At 43.6% G+C, this 17,603-nt stretch overlaps 1 protein-coding gene across 6 annotated transcripts in view; it reads left to right on the top strand.

Annotated features, from left to right (window-relative positions):
- The window catches only part of ZDHHC2 (zDHHC palmitoyltransferase 2), a 647,387-nt gene that overhangs the window by 198,108 nt on the left and 431,676 nt on the right, over positions 1-17,603 (top strand). For all 6 annotated transcript variants that reach the window (XM_078678140.1, XM_078678138.1, XM_078678139.1 and 3 more), the window contains exon 5: positions 12,558-12,627. In XM_078678140.1, coding sequence (XP_078534266.1) covers positions 12,558-12,627 — 70 coding nt within the window. The remainder of the gene's footprint in view (positions 1-12,557; positions 12,628-17,603) is intronic.

Below are 17,603 nucleotides of genomic sequence, written 5' to 3'. Positions count from 1 at the left end.
AAAGCTTTATCCATAAGGTGCAAGATAAAGTGTATCACGTCCTCAGAATGGCGCCAAACTTCCTCCCGCCTGGACGCCCCCGATTCCAGGTACTCCTTCCATGCCAAGGAATACGCTGAACGCGTGGACAGGGACAAAGAACATACCACCAGTGTAATACCCGACGTTGCCTACATGCCACAGATGAATCGGCATTGGGGTCGGTGATCTGTCCGCCTCCCTGGCCAGTCCACGGAATCTCTCCCACTGCGAACGAGACAAAGCATCCGCTATGTCATTGTCCACACCAGGAATGTGTAAGGCTCGAAAGGCAATGTCATGCTTCAAACAACCCAACACAAAGACTCTAATTAACTTCAGAACCTGCTCATCTCTGGCCGACTGCCGATTGACAATCTCGACCACTGCCATGTTGTCCACACGAAAAAGCACCTTCTTGTGTGCCAACTCCTCACCCCACAAAGTCAAAGCCACCAGCAAAGGAAAAAGTTCAAGAAATGTTATGCTTCGTCCCCCATTCAACCATTCTTCCGGCCATCTCTCCGCACACCATCTCCCATTTCAATACAGGCCAAAACCCTCACTGCCCGCAGCGTCGGAAAACATCTGCACATCCCACTGAAAATCCAAGTCTCTGACCAAAGGCACACCATGAAAGGAAGTAAGGAAAACACTCCACATCCGCAAATCTTCTTTGACCCTGCCGCCAGACGCACACGATGGTGCGGCAGATGTCGTCCAGCCAGAGCCCTGCCCAACCTCCGACAAAAAGTCCTCCCAGCTCTCACCACTCTGCACGCAAAATTAAGGTGCCCCAACAACACTTGAATCTCTTTCACCTGCACCTTCTGTTTCAACAACATACCACTCAAAAGTTCCAGCATTATTGTCTTCTTATCCTCCGGCAAGCGAGCCTGCATCAGCACAGAATCAATTTCAATACCCAAAAATGATAACACTGTGGCAGGACCCATAGTCTTCTCAGGCGCCAAAGGCACACCTAGTTCCTCCATGAGCCCATGGAATGTGTCCCGAGCCGCCTGGCACTCCGCGGAGCCCGGGGAACCCACAAAAAAGAAATCATCTAAGTAGTGCATCACCAGGGAGTGACCAGAATGGTGTGTAAAATGCCACTGCAAAAAAGTGCTGAAACATTCAAAAAGAACACAGGACATGGAACAACCCATCGGCAAAGCTTTGTCCACGTACCATTTTCCTTCAAAATGGATACCCAGAAGACACCAGTCATCCGGATGGACTGGAAGCAGCCGGAATGCAGACTTAATATCACACTTAGCCATCTCAGCAGTTGCGCCCGCGGTCACAACAAGTGACATGGCCACGTCAACTGAGGAATATGACACAGAAGCAGCTTCATCATCAATGAAATCATTCACAGAAGACCCTTCCGGCCATGATAAATGCTGAATCAGTCTGAACTGTCCCTGCTCCTTTTTAGGGACCACACCAATTGGTGAAACAATCAGGTTCTGGATCGGCCAATCGTGAAAAGGGCCAGTCATCCGACCTTCACGCACTTCCTTACTCAATTTATCTCGCACCACTGCTTTATGCTCAAAAGCTGACTTTAAGTTGTCTGCCCATCGCCTCTCTCTTGGCCCCAGGTAGCCCAAACGAAAACCAAATTGAAAACCCTCCAAGAGCCTCTGTTTATCAGCTGCGTTCTCATAAACCTGAAGGGCACGTTGTAACTGCGGCAGCTTAACTGGCGTACGAGCCCTTTGGCCCAGAACCCTGCACGCCTCTTCCTCCCCGGCCCCCTCTAAACTGCTGTGACGATCCTGCCGCACCTGAACTCGTTTGAGTCCCCTGTTGGCCATCTCCCGGCTTTGGCCCCCAGCACTTAGACAAGGGGTGTCTCCTTCCACAGCCTGAGCACTCATGTCTATATTTGCAATACTCTCTGGTACACAACCCCTTATTGAAATCCCAGCAAGCTCCATTTCCTGACTGTGATCCTGAAACACTCCCCACCCCTCCCCGGGTGGGCTTCCCCTGAAAGGGCTGATAAATTAAAGGGAGACCGCTGGCCGTAAAAACGGTCTTACCCCCAGATGCAGCCCCCATCGTATGCTGCCAGAGATCTGTATCCAACTCTCCCCACTTTGCTTCCGGGTCCCACGCCATCCGTGCCCTAAATTCCTCATCATACTGGGCCCAAGCATATCCCCCACCCGTAAGCTGCGCTTTCCGAATCACATCCATGTATTTAAAAATAGCAACGCTGCGCTCTGGAAATTTTTCACAATAAACGCTAGCATAGATGAGAAAAGCCGCTGTCCAATTCTCAATCGTAAGTGGTACCTTTGGGCGTTTCGCCAGCTCATACTCCTCTTCCTTGGAGCCCTCTTTAGACCTAACTTCCCGGTGGAGGAGCTTCAATATCTCCACATACTCACCCTTCCAAATTCGCTCTTTCGTGGCCAACATAAGATGCGCTCCTAAAGGTTTAGTGACACCCATATACGGCAGTTTTTTAAATTTAACTCCCTCCACCGCATTCGTATTTGTACCACTTTCCATCTTACCTTCCACTGACCCAACACTGGCCTCCGTCCCCACACCTGCGTCCTTAACATATTTCCCTTTCAACAACCTCCCATCCCCAACCCCCCCAACCCCCTCTACCTCCGTCCCCACAGACACCATTTTTGGTTTGGCCTGTGGAATAGCTCTCTCACCTCGCTCTAAAGGAATAGTCCTTGCTGCCTCCTTCCGCGGCGCAGAAGAATCTAACATGGTCCTTCCTCGAGGAGCCCTACTGGACGTGCCATGCTCTCGTATCTCTTTGGACTTTGCTGCAACTGCCGAAACCTGAAAAACACTACGGGACACATGAGAGGACTCCCCCTCCGCCCCTTCACACAGTTCTCCTTCCTCAGGAGTGTCATCATCATAATCCAAAACCACTGGCTCCATCTCCAGAAGCCCCACATTTTCATGTTGCAGAACACCTCGGGTCTTACCCAACCCGTCATTAGAAACAATAATCTCAGATTGAATAGAACAGGTTACTGGAGGGGGAGCAGACTGTACACGCCTGTACCTGCCCCCGCGTTGACTCTGTAGCTCCATAGCCGCCGGCAAGGTCGACCACCTCGACCTGCTATTCGTTGGGGCCAGCGAGGGTGCGCAGTCCCTTCGTGTGCTGACCGCGACGGGATCCCTCGGTGGAATAGAGATCGCTGCGCTAGGCTCTCTCCTCACTTCCCCTCGGCGATATTGGACTGGACTGCGCCCTACCGAGTCTGGACCGCCGAAACGATCGACGACCTGAAAAGAAAAAGTTTGGACTGGTGTGCTGGGGCCCCTCATAACAAAACCTGTGCAAGCCCTGGGCTGCTGCAAGACAACCGGGTTAACCGACCTAGACTGCAACCTATCCAGAGACAAAACCCTACCCTCAACCCGCAACGGTGCCCCCTTCACGGGAGAATCCCCCACCACATCGTCATCGTCACTCGAAACCACTCCAGTAGGAACAACCACCGAAGAAGACACTCTACCTGAATTTCTCTCCGCCAACCCCTGTTCCCCCCCCTCACTCCGCAGCCCACTCCTATCCATGTGCACCCTTCTAAATTGCTCCCAACCAGACGGTTGATACTCAAAATGGGAGCTAACCCTGCCCTCTGGAAAACCCGGAACAGCCGCCGAGGAATCCCGACCCGAAAAACCACCCACCCGCCCACAACCCCTACCATACTGGGAGAATGTCGAAGGAACCACATTCCGAACCCCAACATCTGACATATCTCGCCAAGCATCCGAAATATTCGCTACCGCTGACCCCCCAAAAGGTACCTGTCCCACACCGATCCCAGAGAAACCAAACCTACCCTCCACCTCGTGCCCTGCCCCGTCCTCCGACAAACCTACCAATGGACCAACAACTCCGGGCCCATGAGGCCCTACCTCCAAAACCTTGCCAGCACCGACACCCCACTCCCCAACTTGAGCCCACTCCCCCTCCCCTCTAGAGCTCCCCAACACAGACACAGTCTCTTCATTCTCCGAAGGAGGACCAGAAAACAACAAGGGGCTATGCGCAAAACTTTCCCCTTCATATGTCCCCTCTTCATGCGAAACGTCTACAGTAACTGAAGCCTGGCCTAAATCCTCCTGAGGATCATCGTAAACTGCCATATTTACAGCATTCAACAAAGTCTGGTCAAAGTGAACGCGACCAGGGGCCAACTGAGGAAAGGAAAAAACTTCTCTGCCCTCCACAAAACCCCCCCTTCCCTCCCCCAAAGCAATCGAGCCCCTACGAGCACCACGCTGAGGCGCGCCTTCACCCAACCCCCCTTGCCGTTCCATAACCGTCAGTGAAGAAGAGCGCTTCGCGCTCCTTTTACGACCTCCGCGGCCGGGCACAGCCGCCTGTGATGCTTCAGAAACGCCAAAACACGCATCGCCACCGGCGCCTACCGACGAGCGCCCGGTCACCTGCGGCACTGACGCGACCCCCGCTCCTGCCCCCTGGGGCTCGCGCGAGACACCCGACGCCTCCTCATTCCCCGCACGCGCCTGTGCTGACGGGGCCGCCTTCCGAGTACGGGAGCGGCCCCTCTCACTTACCCCCTGAGACCGACGCTTCTTCGGCGACGAACATGCTGCCACCACCGCCGCCACACCAGCCGGGGCCCCCCCGATCACCAAATCCATCCGGCCAGCTTCGGACAACAGGCGCAGAGCTTCAAGCACGCGGTGATCCTCCATAGATGCAGAGATAACAAGAAAATACACTAAAGCTAAATAGAAAGCTAAATGTATAAAATATCACCTCACAGAAAACCTTGACAAAAATTAAGCTAAACCTCCAGCCACCAGGTCACCAAACCTAAAATGGTGCCGGAGGGGAGGAGTCAGGCGGTCTTATATGTTGGGCTGCAACCCAACCAAAAAGAAGCCCAAAAGAAACTTCTAGAAGGGTCTGGAAAGAAGGAGAACCCCCTCCCCCCCCCGAGGCCCTCCAAACAGCCCGGGGGGAGACCTCCCGATGGTCGGCACCCCCCCAAGCCCCCCTTCGGGTAGCTGGTCACAACAGTGAGAGGCGAGCTAGGCGGCCGGCATCGCGTGAAATGCAGCGGCTCTCGAGTAAGTGTGTGCCTAGACCTGAAGTTAGAGAGGTGTGTAAAATAAGAGTACTACTCGCTGGCAATAAATGTCCAAATTATCTGTGCCCCCGGCTTTTCATTCTGACCTCCTCCAAGTTCAAGGCAAATACGCGCCACACTCCGTACTTGCAGCCACACACAGACTTGCACATAGCGGCCAGTCAGTGACACCCGCGCGCGCGCACACACACACAACATGCACAGCATGATACCTTTCTCAGGCCGGCTCAGCTAATGTAAAATGATTTCTCTGTGCCGCATAAACGCTCACTTGACTTCTACTAATGTCATTCACTACACATGATCTTCCATATAATTGCCCACTGGCTCGAGGCTGCCATGCCCCAAATGCCCTATTGTGAAAGAAACAATTGCTGACCATACACTGTACTTTTTGACTGCTCCTTGTTTGGAGTGACAAATTCACTACAATTCGAAATTTGTCTGGTATTTTATTTATACCTTTGAATTTTTATTTTTAAGAATTAGAAAATTGATTTGCTCGAAAAAGACATACCACATATATTTCACATAAATCCACACATGTTTGATCACAATACTATCAAATGTAAACAACAAAACATAAATGACAACATATCATATATACATTTGCACAATAATTTGTGCTACAACAGCAATATTCATTATTTGCACTATCTTTCTTTGAGTGAAGTGTATTTACAAAGAAGAAAAATCAATGAAGAAAAATCAAGTGGAGAAAAAACAGCAATATCATGAACAATATTGGTGAAACTGAAAGACTTAATCAATATTTCAGTCGTTTGAAGAAATAAATTATTCCTAGCTGTTCCAATACTTTTCTCCAGTTGGCCGACGCGTTTCGAACTCGCTATTTTAATTCGCGTGTTCTTATCAGGGCATAGTTATTTTTCCTGCATGGTTTGTGCAAAATATGAACGAAAAGAAATCTATCAGATCCTATTTATTTTTTCAGCTCCTCTTATTATCACTTCGACTTACACTATAATGCATACCTTAAAAAGGTTTCTCGCAGTTAGGTAGGGTTCAATTATTCTATGCGGAGATCCCTGTCGCAGTTGTCTGAATTTGGGAAAAACCAAAATAATGGAATCAATATGGAGGCGGGAGCCAGTTCTCTAATGCCAAAGTGAAACAAAGTGAAGCAATGCACTCCATTCTCCTACCTTAATCGGTGTTTTTAAATCCAATCTTTAAGCGCGGAGTTTAATCTGTCGTCCCGCTTTTTGTCAGGGGCGCCCCTAAGGGTCCCGTGTGCCTGCCTGAACAAAAAGATCGGTTTTGGTAACAATCCTGCAAAGGCCACAATTCCCTGTTGGTGCCAATCACCATCAATCATGAAAACAAAGTACCTGCTCACGCCGCTTGTCGTCCTTCTCTCTAGTTATTAAAGACAGTGTTGATTCTTTGTTTACTGCGAGCGCTCCGTTACCTGATAGGCAGACAAGCATCTAGTTACTAACATTAATAAACAGCTTGCCGGTTGAAACGAATATGCGCTAGTCCATGACACAGGGAGATTCACTTACCTATTATCTGCTGCTCAGGGTTTAGCACTTCTCACTAGCAATCGCTTTGCATCAATGAGCCATCTTGGAAGTGGGCGGACTATTAGAAACATCACGTGGCGCGGGACTTGTGGGACATGTAGTCCATGTACGTTTTTGTGTAACTGGGAAATCTTACAGTTTAGAAATCTCTGACATGGAGTTTAATCCAGTCTGTAGACTGTTAAATCGTAGAATCAAGTACGCTTCTTTTTTCAATAAGGCATCATCCACATCCTGGACTCTTTTGTTATGCCCTATTGTATGCAATACTGTCCATTTGAAGTCCGTTTCGGAATGGCCCTGATCAATAAAATGTTGGACCATAGGTGCAGACACAACCTTGTTCTTAATCCGCGATCTGTGTTGTGTGATGCGAATATTGATTTGCTGGTTCGTTTTCCCAATGTAAAGTTTCCCGCAGCTGCAAATAATTGCATAAACCACATTCTTGGTTTTGCAGTTGCTGAAATCATTATTTGTCCATTTTATGTTTCTGTGAAGAAATTCGCTGCCCTCAATTGTTGAATCACAAGATATGCAATTTCCACATCTATGATGACCTTTGATCTGTGTCATACCCCATATCGAAAGCAGATCATGCTTTGGTTTTTCTATCCTGACGTCTGCCCTAACGATATGCTGGCCAATGCTGCGGTTTTTTTTAAAAGCAAAAAGTGGTTTTGGAAATGGGCACTCTAGCTCTTCCAATAGATGCCAATTTTTCAGTATAGTTTGGCGAACCTGATGAGAATGAGGGCCAAACGTTGTAACGCAGACCATTTTGTCTAGTTCTTTTTTCTCTTTGCGTTCAAGGAGGCACTCTCGTGGAGTATAGCGAGCTCGCTTGCGTGCATGTTTCAATAACTTCTTGGGGTATCCCCTTGTGATCATTTCATCACAAAACCTCTGTGAATGCAGGTCATATTCCTCAATTTCCGAGCAGTTTCGTCGAATTCTGAGAAGCTGCCCGTAGGGAAGGTTGGTCCTTAGATTTCTAGGATGTGCGCTCTGATGATGGAGAATGGTGTTCCGGTCTGTCTTCTTTTTGAAAAGAGACGATTTTAGGCACCCATCAACACAACTAATCTCAACGTCTAGGAAAGTCATCTTTGAGTTACTCTGCTCCATAGAGAATTTAATGTCTTGGTGCTTGTTATTGAGCCAATTGTGAAATTCTATCAATTCGGTGTGGCTCCCCTGCCACAGGAGCCACTCGTCATCGATATATCTCAGCCATTGTTTTATATATTTTTTGTAGGGATTGTTGTTCTCCACAAATTTGTTTTCATATTCAGCCATAAACAGTATCGCCATCTCCGGCGCATAAGGACAGCCCATGGCCGTCCCCTTGATTTGCGCAAAAAACTCATCATTGAAGCGAAAATAATTTCTCTTCAGTGTAAGTTCTGCAATTTCCAGAATGAATGACGTGGGGACCCTATGTGGTCTTGTTCTCATATCTAAGTACAGCTCCATTACCTCGAGTGCTTCACTTTGAGGAATTTGCGTGTACAATGATGTCACGTCCATAGTGACCATGATTTCACTGGAAGGGTTAAACTCCATACCTTCAATTTTGACTAAAAAGTCAGTAGTATCTTGAAGATACGACCTCACTTTGTTCACAAAAGGCTTCAGAAAGTAGTCCACGTACTTGGACAATGGTTCCAAACACGAGTCACACCCTGAGACGATGGGACGTCCAGGGGGCTCGGCAAGATTTTTATGTATCTTAGGGAGGAAATATAACAGCGGAATGCGGGGGAATTTCTTGAGAAGGAAATCCCGTTCTTTCTGTCCCACATAACCACCGTCATAACCCATTTGGATCAAATCAGCTATTTTGGATTGTATTTCTTTGGTTGGATCCACTGATAATTTTCTATACCAGGTTTGGTTATTTACCTGTAGTTCTCCTTCCATCAGGTATTGCCCGGCATGCATTCTGTAGTCTGCCACAATTAGTTTTCCCTTCGTTGTGGGCCAGCCAACAACTCCAACTGTGCTTTACTTTAGTTATGATAGGCAATTAAATCCGGTGCTCAGGAGAGGCTGATGGGTGTATCTTGAAGGTGGTGCCCGTGTTTGTGAGGCGTTTGGTAGCCGGACATACATGTATCGTACATGAATGGCTAACTAGACTGAAGTTGAAGCGCATTAAAAATACATTCGTTATTGGAGTATGTGGATGGAAAGTGGAGCAGAACGTTTATTCTATATATTAACTCTTTCATGCTGGGTGGCCTCAGGCTGAACCGGCCATTTCTTGAAGAACTTCAAAACAACTGTGTAAGTGTTGAGAGAGACTCGTTTATAAAATTATAACTACAGTGCATTAGCTGCTGGCTAAGCCTGAGAATTCTCTGGCCCTCAGCCTGAGGCCTAATGCATTTCTGGTGCTTTGCAACAGTTTTACGATTTTCTTGTTGCTTTCATTTAATTTATTATATGTTTCCCTCGTCTTCATTGCAGGATTTTGCTTGAGCAAAGATGTCACTCCTAGTCATTGAAATGTCACTCATATTTACACTGACATTCTGAAAATGCCAAACATAGCCATCTGAAACCTTGGCAGCTATGTATTGTATAGCATTAAAGCTACACCCATACCAATAGAATTGTGATTTATTTAACATTTAATACATCAGCTCTCCATTTAAGCAGAGCAAACGCTCCTTTGGCAGGATAGCCTAAAACAGTTAACCATGAAAAGCCATTGGAAATTAATGCATGACCTGTTTATTGGCAACCACTGAACATTCATTTCTAAGCCATGCTAGTGACACTCTGTCCCAGGATGCAACATTCTGCTAAGCATGTTTATTACCTTTATTTCCAGTACTACGAGACAGTAGAATACGGAATAGTCGAAATCAGTGCAAAGCACCGTGATTTCATTATTAACATGAATCACAAAGAGCTGAAAATCCAATCTGTTCTTAATGTCTGATAGGCTTTGTATCGAAATCGAATTATGTAGGGCTACTTATTAATACATTGTAATTGCTAAATCCACTGAGATGTTCATGAGAAATAATACTTCGAAAATTGCTTCTAGATAGCCTACTTAACTATAACTTTTCGTGCTCGACTACCTTCACCTATTCCCAATAATAACTGCTTATATTCCTAGAGTGTTTGTGTGTGTGCATAGCAGGGTAGGTAGCTATGGTTGGGTGAAGCAGCATATAGTGTAAATCACAGCAATGTAGAACAATACACCCTCACCAATTCTTGAATCAAAGGGTATGCAGCAACGTCATGTAGGACTACCAAGTTAGAATTCTGTTTATGCCATAGGAATGCAAGTCACACGACACTGGACTTTCATGGGTATCTAGTTTTGTGAAATGTTTAGGTTTAATAGGTTTCCAAGAGTGACAGCCCATTCCGGGCTCAAATACCTCAGCAGCCACATCATCAAAAATGGTCAATTTGCATGGTGAAAATTGATGTTTCTACATTGCTTTTTTGGGCCATTGTCTCAAGGGCGAAAGGCCCAGACACACAAGTGGGGTACCGTTTTTATCAGGAAAATTGTGGGAATACAGAATAGTCGAAAATGCTATCATCAATTAATTGCTGTGCATTTTTTACATCTAAGTGATATCCAGTAAGACCACATTGAGCAAAATGTCAAGTGAATCACATGATAGTATGGATTACTGTGAATTCAGAATTGTACAAATAACCTTTATTTCTAAACTTAGTATCTTAGCAACATTTCATAAATACCAAGGTTTCCTCCATCCCTTTTATTCATTGATTAGATTTTATTATATCAATTGCTGCTTGGTTGGTAAACAATAAAATATAATTATAGGCTGCCGTTCAGTTGTTGCTGTGTTTTGGACAACCAAAAAACTCTATAAATCTCTACAACCAGAATTATCCAATCAGGGCAAACAATTACAGAGGTAGACATTGTAATTTATAGTCATTTTATTTCCTACCTATTTTCATTACTCTATTATTTCGGTTACTAGTTTGTTTGGGAAAAGCATGAGCAAATTGTACAAATTACCCCTTGATGAATTTGAAGTATGCTATAAAGCATTATCCTCTTTTAAAAAATGTATAGATTTCCGGGTTCTCCAGTTGGTTTAATAGCTAAAACAGCAAGCATGAGGATCCCCAATAAATAGGAAAATTTAGCTAACTTAAAAAAAATGCAAATATTGGGGTACAAAATGTTTTTTACCACTCTGCTTGTCCTGAAAACTGGAGAAATTGTGGTTTTGGTACAGCAAACCTGTTATTGAAGCCATTTTAAGAAAAAAAATATCCACCTGCACAATTTTTTTTTCTGAAAAAAACACTTTTGATATAGTTTGACAATTTTCTCAGTTCCCTTCAGGGTAATCTACAAACACAGGGTGCCTTTAGGATCTCCACTATATGTGGAAAAAGGACTCACATTTAGCATGGATACCTTTTGTGTAAAAAGTTATGAAGGATAAAGCACAAAGTGCCCCCAAACATCAACAAAAAGTTCAGCACAAACACAGGAAAATCCTCAGCAGTTAAAGGATTAAACAAGGCTCTTTGTTTGCTCAAATTCTTTTCTGATTCTTTCTTAATTACAAATGTGAAGGAGTTGTAGTGGAAACAAAGCTAACCAGACGACCGCATGCTTTACGGAACGCCGACACTTTACCTGCGGCTTTCACTAAAAAAAAATTTTAACATCTCAAAAAATATACTGAACCTTGATTGACCACGAGATTACGATAATCACTAAACATATGGAAAATATTTATACCTCGAGCTAGAAGACCATTGTGAAGCATCATAAAATAGAGAATTCTAAATAAAGCCCTGAAGAAGTCCGGTCACGGACGAAACGCGTTGGCTATTGATCTTAAATATTTCTTGAAAATAAAGAATTTTCTACTGAAGAAAACCTGACTTTGGAATTCTTGGGAGAATGACTGTAAAGATATTGGATCGTTGTGAATAACATTAATGACATTGTAACATTTATTGTTTAAGTGTGCGGGGTCAATTTGAGCAAACTTTGATTTGTAAAACAAGATTCTTGTTTTTCGAAAATTGGGATCTAGGGGATTGTATCACAGACTACCTGCACCTGAACACACATATACACTAGGGATTTTGTCACCAGTGCGGGCATAGTAGCCTTAATCCCCTGTTCTGGCTTGATTTTCGTGGTAATTTGCTAAAACTTTGAAAAATGCACTTTTGTGCATTTTTCAAAGTTACATGTTGCGCACACACATGCCCTTAGGGCATGTGTGTGTGTCACATTTGTGCACAGGTCCATTTCAGGGGTGCAACAGGGTGTCCTTTGTACACCCTGGCACCCTTGAAATAGCGGAACATTAGCGATTGGGTAATAGCTAATCGCTAATAAGGAATGCCATTCCTTATTAGCGATTAGCTATTACCTAATCGCTAATAAGGAATCTTTAGGAATCGCTAATAACATTGCGATTCCTACATGCATCCCGTTTTGCGAGTCTTTAATAGCGATTCCTTAAAATTCGCTATTAAAGACTCGCAAAAAATAACTTTGATGCATCTGCCAGATAGTTCTTTCTTGAATATTTATTTGGTGTGTTTCATTTCATTTATTCATGTATTTGTGGGCAGAAAGCTGTGAGCGAAAAAGCAGAACAATTCTCAAAAAAAGTTAGTCAAATATTAGCAACGGTGCTTGTTCATTTTCGGGGAATAATGTGAGGGCATTTTGTGTTTCGAATGGGATTAAGAGAGTATCTATACATTTATACAAGATGTGTGTAGAAAATGTGTGTTTGGACCTGGCACAGCCTTTGTGTGAAGCGAAGGGGCTAAAGAAGACCAGAAACTAACCCAATGTATAATATATTTTCTGTGCCCTCAGCAATCAGATACTGTGACAGATGCCAGCTTGTGAAGCCGGACCGGTGTCATCATTGTTCTGTCTGTGATAAGTAAGAAAACCTAATGTTCTAGTGTTATTGACTTAGATGGTGTGCATATTAACCGTTTGATTTTAACTAAATGATGAAAGGAGTTTACATCATTGTGTCTGAAGGATCTGAGCTTACTTTGAAAATCTGATTGCTCTATAATGCCACCCTTCACAGCTGCTAACTTCAAAAACTGAGCTATGTGATAAATAAATCTTAATGAGTCTTCCTCTTTGCAAGACGTTCTCCATCATTATGTGCATTCCTCAGTTGGTTGTAGTTGATATCCATGCATTCGATTTAAGTTCTGGAAAATGGTACATGGTGAAGGTTAGTGATGGTGGAAGCTGGCATGATGTTCCATTTGCATATCAAGCAAGGTAATATTGTTATGGAGCTTTTGTGAATTGAAAGGATCTTCTATACGTCGGGCGAGAATTGTGACAGCATAAATATGGTGTACATCTAGGGTATGGTTCTTCCTTGGCAGAAGCTTGCTTGTAACCAAGGCGTGTATGGCCAGGCCAGATCTTCTAAATACTGAATGATTAGAGGAGGGTAACGTTGATGCACATGTCCACAATCTACTATGACTGCTCTGTCCTTGACCCACATCAGCAGAGCCAGTTGACCATCTGAGCCTTGCCTCGGGGGAAGATGTTTCTAGTGGAGCCTTTGGAGGTTACTTAGTGAGTACTTCTAGCAAGCAGAAATATTGATGATTGCTTATCTGGGGTGACAGCAGGTCCAGAAAAGATATGGACTGTCCAAGCAATGATGCAGTGAATACCTCTGCTGCTGGTTAGGGGTGCAGAAGATAGATGCATGGTGGCTGATGTCATTCTTTTTGAGTGAGTTAGAAACTGACATTGTAGTTCTGTCCTGGATCGTAGCTAATTAATGTGAGAATGAGGAAGAGGAGCAGCTGAAAGCCCTGTTGAATTATGTTCTATTAATGGGAACAAAGAAGAGAAAGAGGTTGCAATACTGCCTGAACAACCACTAACCAGGCCAAGCATGATTGTGTACAGCATTGCTTCTTACAAGATATTGTTGAGCATCTGGGAAGTTAGAGCCCCTTGGAGTATGTGAGTCATCGCTCACTCTTGTCCCAGAACAAGACGTCTAACAGGGACCTCCTTCATAAGTAAAAGGAAACGATGCGATAATACATGAACAAGAAGGCCCCCTCCTGACTGGTATTGCCTCTCCATTGCCAGCATTTCTAGAAAGTAATCTTCAAGTGAATAAGAATTTTATAGTCCACACACAAAAAGGAAATATTGCCATCTGCAACAAGGGTTATAAATGTATGTTTCAGGCAGGCATGCACCAACAGTATGTCCAGCAGTAAAGTAGATGGAAATCATAGAAATGAATGCATGACTGTGAAGGCAGTGATGCTTTTGATGTGCCCTTGATATTGTATGATAAATGTATTTGTGTTAGTTGCCGCTCTGGTACAGTCTTAGGAGTGATCTCTAGCATGGTACTCTGAGAGAGCCGATACTGAGGGGCATATTACCAACAACTAGCGATAATTATCGCTAGGTTGGCTTAGCGGCAATAATTTTATCGCCGTGTAGCGACGATTTTTATTGCTTAGGAGCCTTGATATTGTCAAGGTTTATCTCCTAAGCGATAAAAATCGGCCGAAATACATATATATCGCTGAAAAGTCAGCGATATTCATGCATTACCGAGCAAATGCTCTTAGCCATGTTATCCACCTCCCATTGGATAACATGGCTAAGAACTGCTCAGGGCAGGTGTTAGCTTTTGGAGATATTCGCGCTTAGCGCGAATATCTCCAAAAGTTGGTAATAGGAGATAGCGATGTTAGCGACTGTTTCCAGTCGCTAACATCTTGGCACGCCCACTTTGCATGTCATTAGTGATACATTTCTCTGATATGCAAAGCGGGGCCCAAGATGGTCGCTATCTCCTACTAGCTGTCGCTAACTGGTGTTAGCGACAGCTAGGTAATAGGGAGATAATTTTATCTCCGCTTTCTTGGCTTTTAAAGCCAAAAAAGTGGAGATAAATCCCTTGATAATATGCCCCCCAGTCTTTTGAGAGACTGTGGAAGTACCATCGAAGCCATCCGATAGAGCCTCTGGTGGTGAGTTACTTTATCCAAAAGTCTCAAGTGGTTTATATTTCTCTTGCATTGAAGTGCGAGAAATGTGTGTCTTGCAGAATTCTGATGCTCTCTGAGAGACGGCTGCTCATCATTTGCTCCCACACTACAACTCTGCTTGCCCAATTCACTTCGAGCATTTCTAGGCTACGTGAATTTACTTCAAATACAATGCTTGGTGGTTTGTAATTATGTTATATATTGTAGATAAGGGATTGCATTTGTACATCTTAATTTGGGAGCTACCGAATACAAATATGGAATATGCATTCGTAAATTGTACAGGAAGATAATGAAAGGAAAAAAAGGGTTAATCTCAACTGGTGGATGCAGTAAAGCAGTATAATTAAAGAGGATTGGGTTAGTAACAATCAACCCTCTTACTTCTGATGGTATTATATGTGGGGCACACATGTAGAAAGTGTGGTGACTACTTGTATTCAGAGATTGAACAGTGGATTTAAAGATTGTCTCGAATAGTTGACCTTGTGGTGCAAATGGATAAATAATTTTCTGATAGGAGCACAGATTGAAAGAAAAGTCGTCACGTAATCAAGAAAGGAGTGTAGCCTGCATCCAGTTAGTAAGTGTGCTTGACCATTACCAGAGAAAAACTAAAGGTTAGGTGTTGCCTGTTAAGGTTCGAATATACAGCATTTGGGGGCATTTCATATAGCCCCTCACATCAAAAAAAGGCTCAGATTTCGTCTAATCAGGGCTGCTTGGATTCTCATCCACGGGAAAGTGGTACAATGGTAACAGAGGTTGATGAAAGACAATACTTTAGCAGCAGAGGGGGTATTCTACAGTGCAACTTAACTCCCAACAGTCTCTGAAGAAATGTTATTAAACATCAAGGAATATATTAAGAAAGATGCTAGAAAAATAGCAGTATCAAACCAGCATGTATAGGCTATTGAGTTATAGATTCCAAAAGGATCTCATCTATTCGGTTAATTCTTACTATAGCAAAAGTGTTTCTGCCAAATGGTACTCACAGCTGAGATATTCTTTAAATACATGCAGAAAAGATCCCACAAGGCAAATAAAGCAATGGAAGTCTGGAACACATCTATTAGTTCATCGGCTTTCTAACTCACCAAGAAGGGCACATTTTATCTGAAAAAGAAGGCAGCCTTTCTTCATCCATTTACTGATTTAACAAAGATGAAACTAAATAATTGTGAGCGATATAAATGTATGATTTATTGTTAATGTGTCAACTAATGGCTCATCTAAAGAAGCTAGTATTCCCCAAATTAGAAACATTTAGTGGGGATATTAAACAGAATATTGGTGAAAAAATCAATTATTCCCAAGTTGGCTGTTTACAGCACACAGCACTATAGAACAGCATTCTAGCATTTTGGGGGTGATATCTTCATTATATATTTCTTATTACGCGCTTAGATTATATTTTTATCTTTTCAAAGAATATGTGGGGACAACATGTGAAAAAGTGTTGTCGCATTTATGATCTAACAAATCATACACTGAAATGGAAAAGTATGCACTACATCTTGCCTCATTTGTGTTCTTGTTTCGTGTTGTAGCTCTCCGTGCGGAGCTTTCTGGTGTTTTTTACATTTCTGTCATAGAGTGACTGAAAAACGTTGTGCCTTTGACAAACTTTTGATATGCTAGGCAAGAATAGCGCTGGTGTACATTTCATATAAGTTAGTAATGTATTTTTCTGAAATTGAAAGACGTACCAATGTTACAATAGCCTAATCAAACCAAGAATGCAAAATGATACAAATTAAAGTAAAACTATATTTAGGGCAGTGTTCACACAGACTGATTTAGATGAAAGGATTGAACCAGTTTCTTTTGGCAACTAAGGGGCTTATCCCTATTAGTTCCACTATATTGAAACTAGATAATCATTTCTTTTAGATTGTTACAGGCATATGCACTATTGCACGAGTTTGAAATGTGCAAATTAAAGACAGGTCTATTGGGTGTTTTATATATTAATATTTCATGATTGCTGTCTAGCCATAAAAAGAATGACAAAGGAAATGCGCTGTTATGCCCACCTCACTTGCCTATACAGTATTTCTATTTAATTTAAATACTATTTCTCTATGCCCTGTTTTCCTGTTCGGAACTGTATGTTTTCATTATACCTTGCACAATATTCACTTTTTCGTTTTCCATATGGGAGTTTCCAGGTATTTCTATGTATCTCGAAAGCAAATAGGCTCCCCAGGAACAGCTCAATATGAAAAAATAATCTACCTCTAAAAATGTAAGCGTCAACAATGTGTTGACCCTCTAATGTAACATATCTTCCAATCAGTGTAATCAGAGTCACTTAGTGGGCACTCATCTAATCAATAGCCACTGAATGGCCACTGAAGCAACCTGTAGAGGACCTGGTTGTTTGGCCCTTGCTTGGCGGCCTGTTCCTCCTGTTTGGGTGGTACCCTGGCCCCTTCTCCCTCACCTCCTGTCTCGGTCCATTGACCAGAACTTTTGGCCCTTTCAGACCAGCGTCATCAAGGCCCCTCTTCTTTGGCTGCCAGTCTCCTGCTGTCTCTCGATTTGTGCCTTCTGACTTTTCTGTCCCCTTCTTCGTGCCTTGCCCTCGCCTTTCTCCTGTCTTGTCTTACTGACTCCCTCCTGTTTCTCCTTTACACTTCCCCTGTCCTAGGGCTATTTGTTCTCTGATACTTCTCTTTTGCTCCAAAGTTTTTTGTGCTTTCTGCTCTTTTTTTCTCTTGTTGCTCCTCTTTTCTTTTTGCTATTCTGCTTTTGTGTTCTTTTTGCTCCCTTGTTCTTTTACTCTTTTTTCATGTTTCTCTCGATTTTCTACCCCATGCTAGCCCTGCTCCACTTCCTGCTTTTTTTTCCC

Source organism: Lissotriton helveticus, chromosome 2_2 (genome assembly GCF_964261635.1).
Source record: "Lissotriton helveticus chromosome 2_2, aLisHel1.1, whole genome shotgun sequence".
Classification (NCBI taxonomy): Eukaryota; Metazoa; Chordata; class Amphibia; order Caudata; family Salamandridae; genus Lissotriton; species Lissotriton helveticus.
The sequence above is the reverse complement of the archived record's forward strand: the minus strand, read 5'-3'. Positions and strand labels throughout refer to the sequence as shown.